Genomic DNA, 19,489 nt, shown 5'->3' on the forward strand with positions numbered 1-19,489 from the left:
AGGACTTTTATACTATATCAGGCAGCCTCTCCAAGAATTGGTCCTGACGACTCCTCCATAAGTCCCTTAGAAACCTGTACAGGTTAATCTGGGGGCCAAGGTAGAAGTGAATTTAAAAATTTCTCTCCCATTTCAGTGAGGAACTTTCCTCCTTACCTGCTCCCCCCTCCCCAATCCTCTGCCTTTGAAGTGGAGTATGAAAGGCCAAAGAAGCCAGGAAAGTCCTAATACTGGACATCCCTTGGACCCATTTCCTCACCCTCCCAACCACTCCCTTCCTCCATCCCATAACCCTCTGTTTTTTGTTTTTGTTTTTCAAACTAAAAGAAGTCCAATTTTCTATTTAGAAAACTTTATTGAAATATCATTCTACATTTCAACAAGTAAAGATCCACTCTTTCAAGATATCAGAATGGGTGTCAAAAAGTGAGCGCTGTCTGCTGGCACAGAGCAAAAAAAGCAGAACTCGCTAAGAAAACCGCTGGGGCCATTCGAAGTCTGACCCTGTCTTAACTGCTGCTGGTTTCCACGTTTTTTTTTTTAACAGGTTGTGTTAAAAAAAAATAAAAGAAAGAGAGAAAAAGAACCACAACAACAATGCATACAGCCCTGATCTGCTTTCAGGAACGGCCAAGGCACTTGCCTTGGTTGTCCCAGGGCCAGTGGGTGTGAGCTAGGGTATCATCTCCTTATGTAACTCAACTTCCAAAAAAGAGCTCTTTCTTCAGAGGTCAAACGCTTTAGGGCGGGCCCATGAGGGTGCCCTTTGAACATCTCAGCCCCAGCTGAAGCCAGCTGGGCTATTCTCCACATGAGATGATACTTGGGGATGAAAAAAAAATCATATTCTTAAGGAGCTAGGTAGAAAAAAGTTCAGTGGCTCTGCCCACCCCCAGGACAGAGCCACTTACACAGCAGAGCCTGCGCCCTGCTCAGGTGAATTGGTGGCAGCAGGGGTGGTCTGCTCATCAGAGCTCAGCTGGGACTCAAATTTCTCCAGTTGTTCCGGGCTGGCCAGGGTCTTGAGAAGGCTGTTCTCCCGCTCCAGCTGGGAATTCTTCTCCACCAACTCCTTGATCTGTTCTTTCAGGATCTCCACTTCTTCACGAACCGCGTACATCAGGTGATTTTTCACTAGATCCTGTGTAGACAAAAGCCAAACCCAAAGGGAACACTTCACTACTGAGCCATGCCACTGATGGGAGACAAGTGGAAAAGCTGGCCTGGGGCTTGCTTACTTTCTCAGCTGGCTTTCTGGCCAGTTTGGGGGGGGAGCTTCTAGACACTAGGCAAGAAGATCCAGAAGGAAAATCCGTGTATCCAATCTGCCCCCCCCCCCAATTTTACAAGGCTTCTAATGAGGGATGGCTGCCAGGAGGCAGGACCCCGGTGACAGGGTTTCTTTTGGACACCAGGGTCTTGTTTGCGCTGTGGCCTTTGAGCGTGTGCTGGGACTGGAGATATTGAGAGGAAAATGAAATCGTCCCTGCCCTCCACAAGGTTATACTCTATGGAGGTTGGGGGGGGGTGCCCAAATGAGGGCCGAGCTCGGGTTCCTTCCTGCTTTCCCTGTACACTGCAATAATGGCCTGGCTATTTTGATCCTCACCTACATCTCTGTCAGCCAGGACATTAAATATGCAGCTGTACTGCAGTCGGACCTCATCTCCCGCATCCATTGTGACAGGAGGCGGGCTGTGTGCACCCCCCCCTCCGAACTCGGGGCGTCCGATGCAGCCACTGGGCTGCCAAGTCATGAAAACGGGCCCCATGTGTCCCGGGGGAGTTCGCCGCCCCCCCCCCCCCGATTCCTGGGGAGTACGTGTGGGAGCACGAAATCCAGTCCGCGCCCAGCAGCCCCGAGCCCGGGCTCCGAGTCGCGTTCGTTCTACAAGAGTTCGCTCTCTTTGCGCCCGGGAGCTGGCTCCTCTGCAGTGGGACTGCAGCGGGCTCCACACTTTATTAACGTAGCGCTGAGACAAAGGCGAGCCCCAGATGTCGGGGGGAATGTCCCCCGGAGGGGAGCGCCGAGGCCGGCCCTACCCCGTCTCACGAGGTCCCGGGCAGGTAGCTCTGGAGAGCACCCAAGCGGTCCCCGGGAGACCCCTCTCCCACTCTTGGACCCGTCCCAGGGAACGGTAACGAGCCGCCTCGGAGACCTGGTTCAACCTCAGTGGTCTTAGCAGAACTGGGGGAGGGGTAGTGCAGACGGGCGCGGGGTGCTGGAGAGAAGGTGGGGAGGGGAAATGCAGTGCAGGGTGCACCCGGGACTCACCATGGCCTGCTCGATCTTGTTGTCTATGGCCACGACTGTAGCTCCGGAGGCACTGAGGGAGACACAAAGTGAAAGGAGCCCATCACAAAGCCGCCCCGCAGTGAAACCCGGTTCCCCACCCCTCACCTGGGGATCCGGAAACAGCGCCCCCGGGCGTTCGGTCTGGCCCTGGAACCCCGCCTCCCACCTACCCCCTTCTCCGTAGGCACCTCACGAACGCTCCAAGCCGGGCCCCACCACCCCACCCCGTCCCCGGTCCAAGTTCGACCGGCTGACCCTGACCCCGAGCGTGACCGTGACCCCGATGGTTCTGCACCGGAGCCGGCGTTCTAGCACCCCGGGGCTCCAGTGGGACCGGTTACCTGTTGTCTAGCTTGACAGAGACCACATCCCCCCCCAGGAGGGACGAGAAGAAGGAGATGGAGAAGTTATGCAGCTGGTAGACAGCCACCTCCATCGGGAACTGGCACATTTCAGAGCTCATGGCTCAAGCGCTTCGGCCTCTGCTTTCGGGGAGCGGTGGCGGCAGGGCGGAGGCTCTCCTTCTGGGCGCTCGGGGCGGCGGGTCCTGCAAAGCGGGTCGGGGGCGCGTGCAGCGGAGGCAGCGGCGGCTGGGGCGGCGGCAGCTAGGACACTAGTGACCACACAGAGGCAGCTCTGACACCACGCCCTCCCGGTTACCCAGCCCAGAGATGGTGAGGGTGCAGCTCCACCGGCTTAAATAGAGGGCGAGTCCGTGACGTCACCTAGCGTCAGGCGGCATGCAAATAGGCCTTCGGCCCGGCTGGGGAGCGCGGGAGGCCACGCCCCGCTCTTGCAAGCTCTCCTGCTTGCAGGGGGCAGTTTGCATTCCCAGGCGCGCTTCTACCCCCTGGGCTGGAAAAGCCAGCCTCGTTCGAAGGTGCTGCCCCGCCTAGGGAAGAGATGGTGCAATCGGCCGGGTCCCGCCTGGGACGCGAGCGTTCGCCTTCGAATCCCTCCCTCCGCTGACCCCCACGGGAGTCCGGCCGGTGGACGGTGCATCTGGTCCGCATCTGACCTTGACCGGACAGGGATAGAATCTGGCGGCTTCGGAGCTGCTCTGTGTGAGCGCGGGGCCAGATCACCTCTGGCCCTCCCCGAGAAAATGAAGGGAGATTGGTTCTGTGTGATACTGGGCGAGGCACTTTGGCTCTCGGACCTCAGTTTCCCCGTCTGTAAAACGACCGAGTCTCAGGAAAAGTTGCACGACAGCCAGGCAGCACGTTAGAGCCAGAATGAGCTGCCACAGAGGGCCAAGAGATTTAAGATTAACCAGCAATTCTCGACGCTTGTTTGTTTAATCACCCAACTTCATGTATTTCCTGCCTATCCAAGTGCCAACCCCGGGACGCGCTGACTCCTGCAGATCCTCAAAACTCAAAGGTGCCCCCTCTCTAGCAATCCAAGGGACTCCGGAGTTCCGAACGTTGGGGGTCCTGCTCCTCCCCCTTGGGCAGCCTGGGGAAGCTTAAGGGTCCCTTCCCCGGCTGGGAATGCATTCAGGCATTGGAACAAGGGGGGCCGGCCACACTGAAACGGAGCGATCAAAGCCCTGAAAGTTTCAGAAGCCCAGTTAAGGACCCCAGATATAGTCCGGCCGCTGCTTCTCAGCCCCCACGCACAGGCTCGGGAGTCCGAAGGAAAGCCCGAGTGCTGTCAGTCTGAGCCGCAGAATTCGAACTTTGGGCGAGGCGCCTGACTCCCAACAATGGGGTTCCCCAGCGGTGAAGCGAGGGGACGAGTACTGTCAGCCCAGCCTCTAAGGTTCCATAGTCCGAGGTGGGATTTGAATCCAATCTGGGGCCCCTGCAGCGCCCCCCCCCCCACTCTGGGCTCAGCTGGGATCGAGACCTACCCATGACTCCTTGGGGACAAATACAATGTTTTCTGAATAAAATGAGGGGTCAGACTGGCCTCCAAGGTCTCTGTGCCTCTCTTTCTTTCTCTCTCTCTCTTTTTCTTTCTTTCTCTTTCTCTCTCTCTCTCTCTCTCTCTCTCTCTTTCTTTTCTTCCTTCCTTCCTTCCTTTCTGTCTTTCCTTCCTTCCTTCTTTCTTTCTCCTCTTCCTTCTTTCTTTCCTGGCTTCTTTCTTTCATTCTTTCTTCTCTGCCATCTTTCCTTCCTTCCTTCTTTCTTTCCTTGGTTCTTTTTTTCTTTTTCTTTCTTTCTTTCCTTCCTTGCTTCTTTCTTTCTTTGGTTCTTTTCTTTCTCTCCTTCCTTCCTTCTTTCTTTCTTTGGTTCTTTTCTTTCTTTCTTTCTTTCCTTCCTTCCTTCTTTGGTTCTTTTCTCTCTTTCTTTCCTTTCTTCCTTCTTTGGTACTTTTCTTTCTTTCCTTCCTTCCTTCTTTCTCTCTTTGGTTCTTTTTTTCTTTTTCTTTCTTTCTGTCTTTCCTTCTTTAATTATTTTCTTTCTTTCCTTTCTTCTTTTTTTCCTTCTTTCCTTCTGTGGTTCTTTTCTTTCTTTCTTTTCTTCCTTCCTTCCTTCTTTCTCTCTTTGGTTCTTTTTTTCTTTTTCTTTCTTTCTTTCTGTCTTTCCTTCTTTAATTCTTTTCTTTCTTTCCTTTCTTCTTTTTTTCCTTCTTTCCTTCTGTGGTTCTTTTCTTTCTTTTCTTCCTTCCTTCCTTCTTTCTTTCTTTGGTTCTTTTCTTTCTTTCTTTCCTTCCTTCCTTCTTTCTTTGCTTCTTTCTTTCTTTCTTTTTTTCCTTCCTTCCTTCCTTCCTTCTTTCTCTCTTTCTCCCTCCTTCCTTTCTTTTTTCCCCTATATCATTGTTAGTTATGATTTCTATTATTAACTTGAATATAACTCAGAACTTTTAAAAACAAATACTTTAGAAGAGGGGTGCCATAGTGAATAAAATGCCTGACTTGGAGTCTGAATTGAGTTTGAATCCTGTTTTAGACCTTAATAATTAAGTTGGGTGATCCTGAATGAGTGACAACCTCTTCTGGTTCTTCCTCTGTAAAGTGGGGAGGGCACCTAACTGGGGTGTGCTGAAGGTCAAATCAAAAGAGGTAATATATGCCAAGTGCTTTTATAAAGCATTTTGCAAGCCTTCAACCACCACATAAATATTTGTAATGATCACAATTGTTGTTGTTGTTATTTCCATTCCAGGCAAGTTCGTTATCCAATTCCAAAACCTGCCTGCTTTTCAAGGCTTTGTGCTAGAAGAGCCAAAAACAAAGATGAAACAGTTCCTGACCTCAAGGAATTGACAGTTTTTTTAGTTAACTTTTTTTGAGCACCTGTGATGAATACAGTACATTCTAAGATTTTCTTATATTGATGAAAGGGGGAAAGAGGTAGATTGGCTTTTTGTCTTTATGAAGCTTATATCCTAGAACCAACCCACAAGCCTTTGCGTTCTACATAGATCAGTATAACGAATTGAGCAAGCAGTCAGATGCCCGTAACATAGCAATAGCACATTCATCCATCAACCATGGAGACCGAGTTGTTCTATAGAAGTTAATTTTCCAAATAACTCGGGCTTATCCCTTCAAGCATTAAAATGTCTCATCACAGCGATCTTTTCACGACCACCTCTTCATACCTACCTTCACTTACCCTTTCTTCCTCCCCACCTAACTCCCTTATTTTTCTGCCTTCTGGCCCATCCTATAACAAAAACTCACAGAGAATCCTTGCTCTAGGCTTGGCGGGACCCTCAGAGGCCACTGAGTCCAACCCCTTCATTTTTCAGAGGAGGAAACTGAAGGCCAAAGAGGGAAAGGCACTTGCCCAAGTTCACACAGCCACTCCACATATCAGGGGCAGTACTGAAACCCAGGACTCTTAAATGCCAAGGGCAGCTCCCTACACACAATACCAGGCAATGCCAACTTTTTTCTGTCCCCGTATCCCTTGGCTTTCAGTCAATCCTCCTGTGCTCTCCAGTTATTCTAAAAAGAACTAAATTTGAGTCTACCACATATCTGCATAGAATAGAGTACATTGATTTTTTACTAGGATAATATAATTATTTCACAAACATTCCCTATATGCTTTGACAAGCTACCCCAGGTTGGAAGTTCCTGCTGGGGGTCCCTCCAAATGCCCTGGTATTTATTTTGTATGTTCTGTCATTAGACCTAGAAGACCAATATTCAAATTCAGCCTCAGACGCTTACTAGCTATGTGACCCTGGGCAAGTCACTTAATCCTGTTTGCCTCAGTTTCCCCTCTAGAAAACAGAAACAATAACAGCACTTCCTTTCAGGGTTGTTGAGGCTCAACTAAGAGAATAATTATTTAAGCACTTAGCCCAGTGCCTGGTTCCTAGTAAAAGTAACTATTGTCATCAGCGTTATCATCAGCATCATTATTATTACTCTGTATACATTGGACTGATTTGTTTTTATTTTTATTTTTATGTTATTTTAATGGGTGACCTCCTTTGTATATGTACAGGTAATAGGTTACGAGGTAACCTAGTAAATTGGCCAATTTACTTGCAAAATGCTATTGCTTTCCAGAATGATAGCACTCATTCACACTCCCTCCGACATCACGTACTTGCCACTGATTTGTTTTTAATCTTTGGATTCGCATGCTACTTGGCACCCAGTAGGTGTTTAATAAATGCCTGTTCATCAACTGGCTGCTAGGTCACCCGCATTTTACAGAAGAGAAAAATGAGACTCGGAGCCTCAGCGGCCCAGTCGGGGTCATCGATTAGCGATCTCCGGAAGCAGAATTTGAAGCCCATCTCCTTAACTGCAAGGCGGGTGCCCTTTTCACCTTCCTGGGTCTCTGCTGCTCGGGGTTTACAGTGTGCAGAGGAAGCAAAACCAACCTTGCCCAGACCTGTGTCCCTTCTAAAACAGTGTCTCCCCTTGTTTCTTTCAAACAGTAAACAGCAGCAGAGCTCAAAAGGCAGCCTGTTTCCTGGTGGCGGGGAGAGCCCACATGGGGCCCAGTGCATCACAACACTTGGAGGTTCCTTCAGGAAAAAACAACAAGTTTGGGAGATTCCTGACCGCAGGGAACACAAGGAGCCTGTTGCTTCGGAACGGCTACAGAGAGTTTTTTCCACTGAAATCTATTTAGACTCTGCAAGTCCTTAAGTCACTCCCAGGGCCTTGCCCTTGAAATCCTGCTCAGTGGCAAGGCCATCTAGTGGCTGGCAGGGTGGGGGGTGGGGGAGTGGGGACAGAGAGAGGCACCAGGACAGGCTAGCTCCAGACAGCCACACACTTTGGGTCTATATCTGGCAGGAGAGTGGTGTGGGTTAAATTGGTACTCGGAGCCCCGAGTCAGTGCTCAAGAGGCTGGGGACCATGGGATACAGTAGAATGGAGACAGCAAGGGTCTGGGAGTACTAAAAACACGGCAGCAAGGCACGGCCTTCTGGAGAGGAAAAGCTTGGCTTCAGATGCCATTTCTGACACAGATTACCTTGTGACCTTGGATAAATCCCTAAGCTCCCTGGGCCTCGGTCTTGATGGCTTTTAAGGCCTCCCTTTATCTCTAAAGGTAGGATCTTGGGATCCAGGCTAAGAACAGCCTCCAGACTCCTTGGCTGAGATAACACGCTACTTCATGTGGGATTCCTCCGCCGACCTCCCTTCCCGAGGGCAGAACGGAAGAGCCTCGAAGGCAAGAATTAGCTTGTTTTTGTCTCCTTCGATCCCCAGCAGTCTTGCCGGTGGAAGGTGCTTGGTCCATTATGGTCACGGTTGAGTTGCGTACCCTTGGGCAGGCCAGTCCTCTCCATGGACCTCAGTTTCTTTCTCTGTAAAGGGGCAAACTAAATGATCTCCCTGGTCTTTGCCGGCTCTAAATCTAATGAAATCTATGAAACCGGGCAACTGGAAAAATACTAGGACCTCTTATCAGCAGCAAAGGTGATTGCTATTTCTCCTGACCAGGTGCCTGGCACGGACATCCTGGGCAAGGCTCCAAGTGAGCTCGAGCTGAAGGCCTGTCGTTTCGTCAAAGCTGAAAATGCAGCCCAGACGCTTGTTTGCAAAGAACCCTGGGCTCAGAACCAGGAGGCCTCCGCTTGCTTCCCAGAGAGGGGCAGTAGAAAGCACGCTGACTCTAAAGTCAGAGGATCCGGGTTCAAATCTAGCTTTTCATCACCTTGACCTTGCCAGCTATGAATTGTGGCTCCTAAGGGTGACTTCCCACCAGGAGGGCAGTAGCAGAAAAAGGTTAGAACTCCATAGCCTAGGAGGGCTAGAAATCAGGTAACTTGTGGGTGACCAGACACCAGTCCCTAAAGCTCTCTAGGTCTCCCTTTTTCTGAAGGCCTCGCCAGCTCTAGGACTAGAGTCCTGTGGGTCCTCTCATACCGGATCCTTCAGCTCTCCAGGTCTCGGTTTCCTCCTCAGTAATGGCAGAGATTGGATTTCCTGATCTCCGAGGGCCCCGCCAGCCCTAAATGCATGATCCCACGGCTGGGACATGCTGGTCCATCTCGGGTTCCCAGCCCTTCGAGAGAGGCAGCAAGTACAGTGTACCAAACAATGAAGCACTACCTGAAATTACACTGGCTAAAATTAGCCGCTTCCCTAATCTGTCCATCGGTCTGGGAGAAGCCCGAGAGTCAGCGTTTCCTTGCCTTATAAATTGTTCCCAAAGAAATGATTGCTGTCCCCTTCCTGCCCCAGGATGTTGCCCTGGCAGCTGGCGGTGGAGGAAGGGAAGACGGCCCCGTGGCTGTGAGGTCCACCAGCAGAGGCCAGAGATGATGGCGACTGGGCCGGTGAGGGGGATGTACATCTGGGAGAGGGGGGAGTGCGCAGCTGGACGGGACGAGGTAGTGGTCAGACCTCACGGGGAGGGGTTGGGCTGGGAGCTCTGCTGACAGTCAGGAGATTTGTCTGTCTGGAAGGGGCTACCTGAGAGCCAGCATGGACTCCTAGCATGATGGGAGGGGCCTCCCTCACCACTCCCGTGCTTTATTATGCCAATAAGAATGGGTGCTGAGCACCCACCGTGGCGATGGTACATCAAATGCTGGTTGTCGCGAAGCAGGTTGGATCGACTCCTGATTGTTTTACCAATTCATCTGGGATACTCTGGGAATTCAACCGGATAGCTGGAACGGGCCCAGGAGAGCCGGTTGTTAAATTTTCAGTGGGACTATTTACAGAGCAGAAATGGAGCTTTGCTTGTCTGTTTTGTTGATTGTCTGGACTTAAGAAAGCGATGGAGAACATGTCGATAATGCAAAGGAAAGTGAAAAGTAGGTGACCTACATGGGCTTTTGGTTTCCTGGAGAGTCCGTTGTTAAACATTTACAAGAACATCCCCGGGGTGTGGGGAATGCTGAGGAAAGCCTCTCCAGTCAATTAGCTCATTTGTTGACAGTACCCCCCCCACCAAGCCGAAAGTCAGCACCATCAAAATAAAATACAAAGAAAGCCTTCGCCGCCAGCCAAGCATTGGTTTAACTTGGTGGTTTCTCAGGATGTCCTCTGTAATACTATCATGGCGGTACTCTGTCCAGTAAACTCTGAAGCCAGTCACAATAATGACAGCAACAGCACGTCCCCAAACGGCCGCTCACTAGGGGCCCGGCCAACGCCACCCTTAGCTACTTCACTGACGTGTGACACAAGACAATCCGAAGGCCAAACGACTAGGAAACAAGCTCCATCGGCAACCTAATTAGGAGGCGAGCGAATGCCTTCGAGCCCCATTCAGACTCTGACCAATCATCTGTTTTTTCTCAGTATACCGCAGATCTCTGGGACTAGATGCCTGATGGCCGAGAGCTCTGCCCTGGAGACCTTGAAAACCCCTTCAATCAGCAAAGATTCAGCTAATGCTGACTGGACTCCACTTATTAAGACAAGAAAATGGACTCGGGCATTGGAGAAAGACTGCGGGCTATTGGGCGTGAGACGAGAGGGAGTTTATACTTATCTGGAGCTAATCAGAGAATTTTATTACTCAGAACAGCCCGTTCCTTGGGCGGTCAGGTTAATAGAGGTCTGCCAGTACTTAATTTGTGTTGTCTAAACTCAAATTGCCAAACTAAGTGCTATATTATTCACATCTCACCGTACTTAGGTCTTCGGCCCGATGGGTTGTGGATGGAAAACAGAAACATTGAAAGGATCATCAGTTCTAATAACATCAGAGATTTGGAGCTGGAAAGGCTTACGGAAATCACTGAAGCTAGCCTCTTCACTGTTCTTGCAGGGAGTGGTTTGATTTTGTGATCTCGAGCCAATCCCTAAACTTTTCGGGATGTCACTTTCATCGTCCATAAAATGGGAGCAGTGTCCCACGCCAGGCCCATTTCTTGCAGGTTCATTCTGCCTAAGGCGAAAGATGGGGGACGAGCTTTGGGCTAGAGGGAAATAGCAAGTGGCCCATAGGTTAAGTCGGTTCACCTGCACATATCCCTGGGCCTCAGTCTCCCTATCTGTAAAACTAAGAGGTCGGACTAGAGGGCTTTTGAGGGCCTTTCCAGCTCTAAAATAATGGAAAATGAATGAAAGGCGGCTGCATTAAGACGGATGACCCTGTGGTCTTGACAATGACAAATGACCCTTGACCTTGGATAAATCACTGTCCTTCCTTGGGATTTCCTGGCTCTTCCATCTAGAGCTGGAAGGGCTCTCGGAGGGCAGCTGATCTAATCCCTAACTTAACAGATGGGGAAACTGAGGCCCAAGGAGGGGAAGCGACTTGGATAGGGTCACACAGTTCTATTATAACTGTTATATTCCTTTAACATCACAGTTATATTCCTTTTCTGTAAGATGAGGAGGCTGGATTTGCTGGCCTCTGAGAGCCTTTCCACTTCTAAAATTTATGATCCTAGGTGTAATCTGGGCCATGCCCCCTCCCCACCCTGGGCCTCAGTTTCCCCATTTGTAAAATGAGGGCTTAGACCAGAAGGCTTCCTTTCAGCTCGATCTTGTGCAGTCTTGAAACGCTCAGGAGAAACGGGGCCCCATCGCCCAGACTTTTAGGAGAACTAACAATAAATAGTCCCCCCCCAGAGAAGTGGGGTCAATAGCTTCCTTCCCAAACAGGCAGAAGAAAGTGAAAGAGAGCTGGCTGTCCGTCTCCAGTCCCAAGTTACAGGAAAAAAAAAAGGGGGGAGAGGCGAGGGTGTCGGAAACTCTCGTGGAATCACCGGGTGGCATCGGCCAGTGGGTGTGGGGGAGAATGCCGGGTCTGGAGCGGGGAAGAGACTGTTTCTCTCATTCCCCCCTTTGTCTCCCTTGGAGCCCTAGGGGCCGTGGAGCGCAAGGCTATTTATAGGCCCGCTTCCTTCAGACTCGGTCTCTTTGCCAGCAAAGTCCAGGGGTCTAGGATAGGGTAGTTGGAGAAGGATGGGAGGCAGGAGGTCTAGAGGGAACCCCAAGTTAAAAGCTGGGAGAAGCAAAGCTGGGAGCCCCAGAAAGTAAAGAGGAGGAGGCAGGGGAGGCTGCCCTCCTAAGAGTCTGACTTACTTGTCTTTTCTTTTGAAGAGGCTGGGGGAATAAGGAGGCTGGAATTCCATGGCTACTTTGGGCTCCTCTTCTTTCCTCTCCCTTCAGGTTCCACCCCAGTGTGGAAATCTATGGACAGGAAGGCCAATGGCCACTAGGAGAGTGGCTCCACTCCCATGGAAAATCCCCAAGGTTCAAATGGAGGGCCAGTGAGGGAGCAGGCGAGAGGTGGAGAGAGTGGCTGACCCTCCCCAGATTTCGGGGAAAGGCAGGGGCGCCGGGAGCAGCCGGGAGGCAGCGGCGGTGCCGATGGGAGGGAGCCGAAAGCAGCCCGGCTTGACAAGGGCTTTCTCTGCAGAGCAGTTAGCGATTTATTTTGGGTATGCACGGAGACCATATGATTGCAGTGGGGATGAATGGGGCCTTTCAGCTGCCTGCCTGGGCAGTGTGCGAGATGTGGTCCTCGCAGCCCATCTCAGAATGACACAGGCCAGGCCAACAGAAGGATGACAAAACCCCGGAACAAGGCCCGCTTCTCACAGGGCCAGCTTCTCCCTTTGTTCCGCGATGTCTGATGCGCAGCCGGCACTGCGACCCTGACTTGGGGGAGGGGGGGAGACCGGGGCAGGGGTGGGGGGCGCTCGGGCCCATCCCTTCTCAGAGCCAGCGGTGGGACTGGGCGTGAACCAAACTGGCTGTTTCTTGGAGCCTCCTCACTGTTTTCTCCTTTGGCGTCACTGCTGGAGCATTGCAGGCCCCGCTACGCAAAAGGGCCCCGGCTAGGACCCAAGGAGGAAACTGAGACATGGCCTGACTGACCTTGGAGGAGCCGAGAGAGAAGAGGTGACTTGTCCAAAGTCACACAGTCATTCTGATGGAAGTGGATCTCTTCGATAAAGAGAGCTAATTCAGTTTCAATTGATCAAGGATGGACAGAAGCAGCTACACCCAGAGAAAGAACACTGGAAATGAATATAAACTGTTTGCATTTTTGTTTTCCTTCCCGGGTTATTTCTACCTTCTGAATCCAATTCTCCCTGTGCAACAAGAAAACTGTTCGGTTCTGCACATATATATTGTATCTAGGATATACCGTAACCTATTTAACATGTATAGCACTGCTTGCCATCTGGGGGAGGGGGTGGAGGGAGGGAGGGGAAAAATCGGAACAGAAGTGAGCGCAAGGGATAATGCTGTAAAAAATTACCCTGGCATGGGTTCTCTGTCAATAAAAAGTTATTTAAAAAAAAAAAAAGACAAAGTCACACAGTCGCAGGCTCCGAATCCTAGAGCTGACAAGGCCAAGAAGCGTTGAAGTTCAACGCCCTCCTGTGACTGTAGGGAAACTGAGGCCTAGGGAACTAACACAAAGTTGGGACATCCCACATGAGTATACTGAAATTGTGGGGGCAGGGTCCTTAAAGACCTGTCGCTGAGGAGGAAACTGAGGCCAGAGAGCCGATGACACCAGTGTAAGATCAGCCATATGATCCTAGTTACAGACCTGATTCAGAGGCCTTAGAGTCTAAACCCTGCAGTGCTGGTAGGGGAAACTGAGGCAGAGAGGTTTAGTGTCTGCTGGGAGATCCCACATAGGTCCCTAATCCCTAGCTGTTCATACGGGGAAATTGAGTCCCAGAAGGTATAAGTGTCTGCTGGGAGATCCCACATAGGGGCCTAGACCTAGAGCTGGCAGGGCCTCAGACATTATGGAACCTAAACCACTACTGGGACTGGAGGGGAAACTGAGGCAAAGAGAGGTTTCGCGACTGCTGGGAGATCCCACATAAGTGCCAAAGCCCTGCCGTGCTTAGAGGAGAAACTGAGGCATAGAAAGTTTTAGTGGCTGCTGTGAGAGCTCACTTAGGTGGCTAACCCCCTGCTGTGCTCACTGGGGAAACTCAGGCCTACAGTGGGCTAGTAGCTGCTGAGGGATTCCACGTAAATGTCTATATCTAGAGCTGGCAGGGTCTCAGGGAATATACCACCTCACTGCCTGCTGGGCTTATAAGGGAAACTGAGGCTTATGGAAGTTCAGGGGGTGCTGAGAAGTTTAGAGACCCCACGTGGGTATCTGATCCCCTGCTGTGCTTATAGAGGAAACTGAAGCCTAGGGAGTTATACTGGATTCCGTGAGGTCCCACATAAGTGCCAGAGTTCTGCCGTGCTTAGAGGAGAAACTGATTTCTGAGGGTGTTAGTGTCTGCAAGGGACCACACCTAGCGGGGTAGACCTATAACCGGCCAGGGTTAACAGTATGCTGGTTAATCCCCTGCTGGGCTTATGAGGGAAACTGAGGCCTTAAGAAGTTTAGTGGCTGCTGTGGCCTTCCCCATAGGGACCGATTTCTAGAGCCGGCAGGGTCTCAGTGAATAACCTGCCTTAGTGGCCGCTGGGTTGTTCAGGGAAACTGAGGCCTTAAGACATTTAGTGGCTGCCGTGAGACCTACGATGGCTTCCTAACCCCCTGCTGGGCTCTCTGGGGAAACTGAGGCCTAGAGTGGTTTAGTGGCTGCTGATAGATGCCACACAGCTGCCTCACTCTCCTTGTCTTTTAGAGATGACACTGAGTCCTAGAGAATTTTAGTGTGGACTGTGTCATCACACATACGTAGGTAGGGCTGTGTTTAAGGAGAAACTGAGGCCTAGAGCGGTTTATTGGCTGAGTGAGATCACCCATGGGTCTTTGACCTGGACTTGTAGGGTCTTAGAGAGTATATCCGTCTAATCTTTTGCCGTGTCTATATGAGATACAGGCTTAGAAGGGTTTAGTGGCTCCTGTGAGATCTCACATAGATCCCTAGACAGAAACTTCGCAGAGTCTCTGAGACTATGTAATCTAATCCACGGCTGCTTCTAATTTAAGAGAAACTGAGGCCTACGGAGCAAAGTGGTTGGTGGGACATTGTCTGGAGCCTCCTAGCTTTCAAGCCAGGATGTACTTGAAGTGTTTTCCATTCCAGCCTCCTCAGTGCGAAGGGAGGCTGGGTTCAGGGCCGTGTGCCAAGCTGGGGGCAGAAGCCTTTGTGTGAAACTCAGGCCCAATCTGGAGTAGCTCTCTGATCGCGTCTCCCTCTCCGACAGCCTGGAAAATGGGGGATGCAACGTTTCTGGGTTTTATTCCTTAGTGGGACACCCCCCACCTGCCTCCATTTAGTGGGTACTGTGAACCCCACATGGGGGCCTTTCCTCCATATTAGGATGGCGCTTGGTGGACATTGGCCAACCCCCACTGCCAAGGCTCTGTCCTTGAGCCCAGGGTTTCTTAAACTTCTCCCACTCACGAGCCCTTTTCTTTTGAGACATTTCTACATGCTAGTTATCATATGATAAATAGTTATATAGGTTTGCAAATCAAACATAATTTTCTAAGTCTCACATCTAATGACGGGACCCACAGTTCAAGAAGCCTTTCTCTAGAGGATACATATAGCCCAGGGTCCCCACTGAACTTCAGACTGGCAGTTTGGAAGAAAGAGGGACCTTGAATCATTTCTTTTTTCCTTTTTTTGCTGAGGTGATTGGGGGTCACACATTGGGCCTCTGGCACATCCTAGTGAAAGTTCACGCCTAGGGTCACACAGCCAGTGTCTGAGGCAGATTTGCACTCAGGTCCTCCTGACTTCAGGGCTGGTGCTCTATCCACTGTGCCACCTAGCTGCCCCCACCTCGAATCATTTCTTTAGCCTTTCCTTTCTTCCACTAGTCAGTCCCTCAAGGTCAGGCACGATTGCAGACAGACACTGGTTGGCGGGACCTTTTCCCCCATGCCTTCTCTCCCAAAGTGTCCAGCCTCTAGCCCAGGGTATTTGCTTCCCCACTTGCCAGAGTTCCTTTTTTTGGAGATGTGTGATACTTGGGGCTCATGGTCCTAGAAGTTCAAGAGGGAGGGTTTGGTACAAAGGCACAGGGTAGGGGCCCCACGTTCTATTATGAGCCCTTCTCTCGGAGTTTGGCTGCCGTGCATCCGGAGGACGAGAGTCACACACCAACCCAGCGGCTTTGGAGAGCTTAGGCCCTGAACTCGGCACAGGCTTCCCAAAGCGAGGAGTCCCTAACTCGGCAGGGGCCGGTAATTTGGGAATAGAAGAAACTGTCCTGGTGGTTCCCCAACTGCCCCCGCATGAACTTTGCACTAAGATGTGCCAGAGGCCCAATGACAGTGTTCCCCTCCTCCTGACTCCTGAACTCTGAGGACGGCTGCTGAGGCGCTGAGGGCAGGGAAGAGCGTGGCCAACCCCAAACTCCTTTTGTTAATAGGGGTTAAGGAAATAAGGATATTTCTTTTTCAGTGGGGACGTGGAAGGGAGAGAAAATACCTGTTAACTGAGAAAAAGAAAATGGAAAGAGATGTTGTGGGAGAAGATGGCTTAGCCTGGAATTGGGGAAAGGAAGCATGGAGCTGGTGAGGGGAGGCAGAGGAAAGGAACATCTAACTGAGAGAAAAAGGAAAACAACTTAGCAGACATCAAGCCGTACGAGGTTCCTCAACTGCGAGTGAGAACAGGGCCCAGGCTGAGGGCAAAGCATGACCATGGGATACATTCACCTGTCACAACAGGAATGAAGCCATATTTGCTGTGTGGCCTTAGACAAGTTACCTAACTTCTCAGTGCCTCCAGGCAACTCAAAGGGTAAATTGCAAAGGGGGTGCCAAGCTGCATTGGCAAAGGGTATTTTCTCGCTGGGAGTTCCCACTTAAAAGACGCAAATGCAATGCCCAAATATTGGTTCTACCACATTGTAGGAGACAAAGAAACTTGACTAGAGTGCTACAGGACCTGGGTTCAAATCCTGCCTCTGAGTACCCTAGGTGGTCTCAAGCATGGTACTTGCCTCTGTAGGTCTGTTTCCTCAACTGTCAAATGAGATTAGACTAGAGGTCGCTTCCTTTACTGAATCCCCATTCAGACGGAGCTCTGCGGCCTTGTATTCCAGCACAGAGCTTCCTGAACTTTTCGCCTCGTGACCCTTTTTCAGCCAAGAAAATTTTACAGGGAATAGATGTATGTAAAATAGTACAAATTGTATACAAAGCCACCATCTACTGATCATTCATCGTACTTCGGTGACTCCCATGTTCGGTGATACGATCACATAGAGGGTCATGACCTACACTTTAAGAAACTGTGGTTTAGCTAGCCCGTCTCCAACTTTATCGTGTGACCTCTTTTCACTTGCTACATTTTACATTATTCCAGCTATTTAAAGAAAACAGGCACACAAAGCAAACATCTCCTGATAATAAATCATACATTGGCGACTCCCTCCTTCAGTTACCCAATCCCATATGAGGTCATAATGGACAGTTTAGGGGTCTGTCCTGGGTTCTCTGCTGAGCCTCCTCTTTGATATTATTTCCCATATCTCAATGATCATCTCCATAATAATGATTCTCAAATCTACTTAGCTAGCCCTAACTTTTCTCCCGACTGCCAGCCTGGACTGCCTCTTGAACCAGACATCCCATAGGCAATTTAAGTTCCACATGTCCAAAACTGAACTCGTCGTCTTTCTCCCCCAAACCTCCTCTCCTCCAAAGTCCCACATTATTGTTAAGACTGTATAATCTAAATTAATCTAAATCTTTTTGTTTTCTCATAAACATAACCCTATTCAATCAGAAAATCACCAGTTATTTCTACCTCTGAATATCTCTTGATTTACCTCACTCCTGAATTCCTGCAATGGCTGCTGTGAGGTCTGCCTGCCTCAGTCTTTCTCTATTCCAGGCCATCATCCTCCATTCAGCCACTAAAGTTTTTTAAAGTCCAGGGGTCATCCTCCTCTGCCTCATCCTCAAATTCAGTCTTAGCTCCAGGATCAAACAGAAAATCCTCCCTTTGGGTTCCTTCCAAATCTGGCCTTCTTTACTTTTCCAAACTTCTTATCCCTTATACCCTCCCCCCCCCACACCTGAACCACTCTTCTATCTAGTGACCTTAAATACAGTCCTCTGAACTCTTTGAACATTTGCACTGACTGTGCCCCAAGTCTGGAACTCCCTCCCTCCCTCCTCACCTCATCCTTCCAGCCTTACCTAAAACTCATCTTTCATAAGAAGTGCTTCCTGATGGAGTTCACATCGGTGTCTTCCTTTGGAGCCTCTCTCTGATCCAGTCTAGTTATATCTGGTTTGTGTACGGTCATTTGCATATCAAATCCCTCCTCCTGGAGGGCAGGGATTATCTTTCCCTTTTTTTTTTTTTTTTGGTTAACATGGCCAGAACATATTCTGTATATACACAGTGCTCAGAATGTTAATGGCATTCATTAAATGCTTCTTAATTGACTTCAGTTCTAGGTCTAGGATTCTCTGAATTTAACCTTTCTGTGCCTTAGTTTCTTCCTTTTTAAAAGGGCCCAATTTCCCTTGCTCCAAACTTTTTTTCTGTCAGCCATCCCACTGTCCTTCACTTCCCCATATCCCATCTCCTGTCTCATTCCATTACTTGGCCCCTGGATTCTTTCCTTCTCCCAAGGAGGGGGCCTGGTTATTTTTGCCAGCTTTGTTACATTTCCTGAAGGCTTGTTGGGGTTGGGGGGGATGAGGATTGTATTTCCTACTTGCCTTCTTTTACTTTTTGTTTTTACTTCCTGTGATGGCTTGAGGGTTAAAAACAGACTGTTTCCCCCCCAAATATCCCTTCTCCCCTCCCCCCATATTGGCTGTCAATGCCAGGATTACATTTTTTGTCCTTTCTTCAGCTCAGGGAGACAGGTCGGCACGGGCAGATGAGGAGGTGTTGTGCACGTGTTGGGGGAGTCCAGTTATTCCAAACTAAAGGTTTGGATGACACAGGGCCCACCCGGTCTGAGGCACACTGGGAGCACTTGCTTCATCCCCCAGATGAGGAGCCCAGCAAAGTGTGCCTGGGACAAATGGCCCTTAAAGGCCCCTTCAGTGCCAGGAGTGGAAACACGAGGAAATGTACCCATCGAATCCCTCGTCCCGTGCAGCGAAGAGAGACATAGACGGCGTCTGTGTTCTCAGCATAGTGGGGGTAATGGAGAGAAACCCCACCTGGCAGAACCAGGGCACTAGAGCCTGTGTTCAGATATGTCCCAGGTACCTTGGACCCACGGATCTGGGACAGCCCTAGATTCTCCCTGCCCCTGATGCCTTTTAACTGGTCTTTCATCAAAGTAAGATTTCCCATTTGGGTTAGCCCCTTCTCTGCAACTGATAAAACCAGATCCCGATTAGTGCCAACAAGAAATACTGAGAAGGACTCGTGTAGATTCAGATCTGCACTATTTGAAGTTTCTAATTATATTAAGTATGGCCATTGGTTCGAGACTGGTGGAACTACATGGTGAAAATTTGGATACTGCTACTATGGATTAAATCAGGGGTCCTGAAACTTTTTAAATAGGGGGCCAGTTCACTGTCCCTCAGACTGTGGGAGGGCCTGACTAGAGTAAAAACAAAAACTTTGTTTTGTGGGCCTTTAAATAAAGAAACTTCCTAGCCCTGGGGGAGGGGGATAATCGTCCTCAGCTGCCGAATCTGGCCTGCGGGGCCGTAGTTTGAGGATCCCTGGGTTAAATGATGTAGTGAGGTGGTAAAGAGAGGGCCTGAGTTCCAATTTCAGCTCTTGGGCAAATATTATTAACCTTTCTGGGACTTTCTCCTCATTAAACTGAAAGCAGTGTCTTCATTTCAAGACCTTCTATTTCACTTTCGCACCTTTCCATCAGAACCCAACCTGTCCTGAGTCCCCACTTTCAAGGGTGACAGACAGATCTGGGGCCATCTTTTCATGCCTAACCCTAAATTAATAGAGTTTCTGCCG

At 50.0% G+C, this 19,489-nt stretch overlaps 1 protein-coding gene across 1 annotated transcript in view; it reads right to left on the reverse strand.

Annotated features, from left to right (window-relative positions):
* Window positions 1-335: 335 nt before the first annotated feature.
* The window catches only part of TSC22D3 (TSC22 domain family member 3), an 84,251-nt gene continuing 65,097 nt past the window's right edge, over window positions 336-19,489 (reverse strand). The window contains exons 2-3 of the mRNA XM_051968705.1: window positions 2,276-2,327; window positions 336-1,141 (exon numbers count right to left, since the gene is read on the reverse strand). Coding sequence (XP_051824665.1) covers window positions 908-1,141; window positions 2,276-2,327 — 286 coding nt within the window. The 3' untranslated portion in view covers window positions 336-907. The remainder of the gene's footprint in view (window positions 1,142-2,275; window positions 2,328-19,489) is intronic.

The sequence above is a fragment of the Antechinus flavipes genome, chromosome X (assembly GCF_016432865.1).
Source record: "Antechinus flavipes isolate AdamAnt ecotype Samford, QLD, Australia chromosome X, AdamAnt_v2, whole genome shotgun sequence".
NCBI lineage: Eukaryota > Metazoa > Chordata > Mammalia > Dasyuromorphia > Dasyuridae > Antechinus > Antechinus flavipes.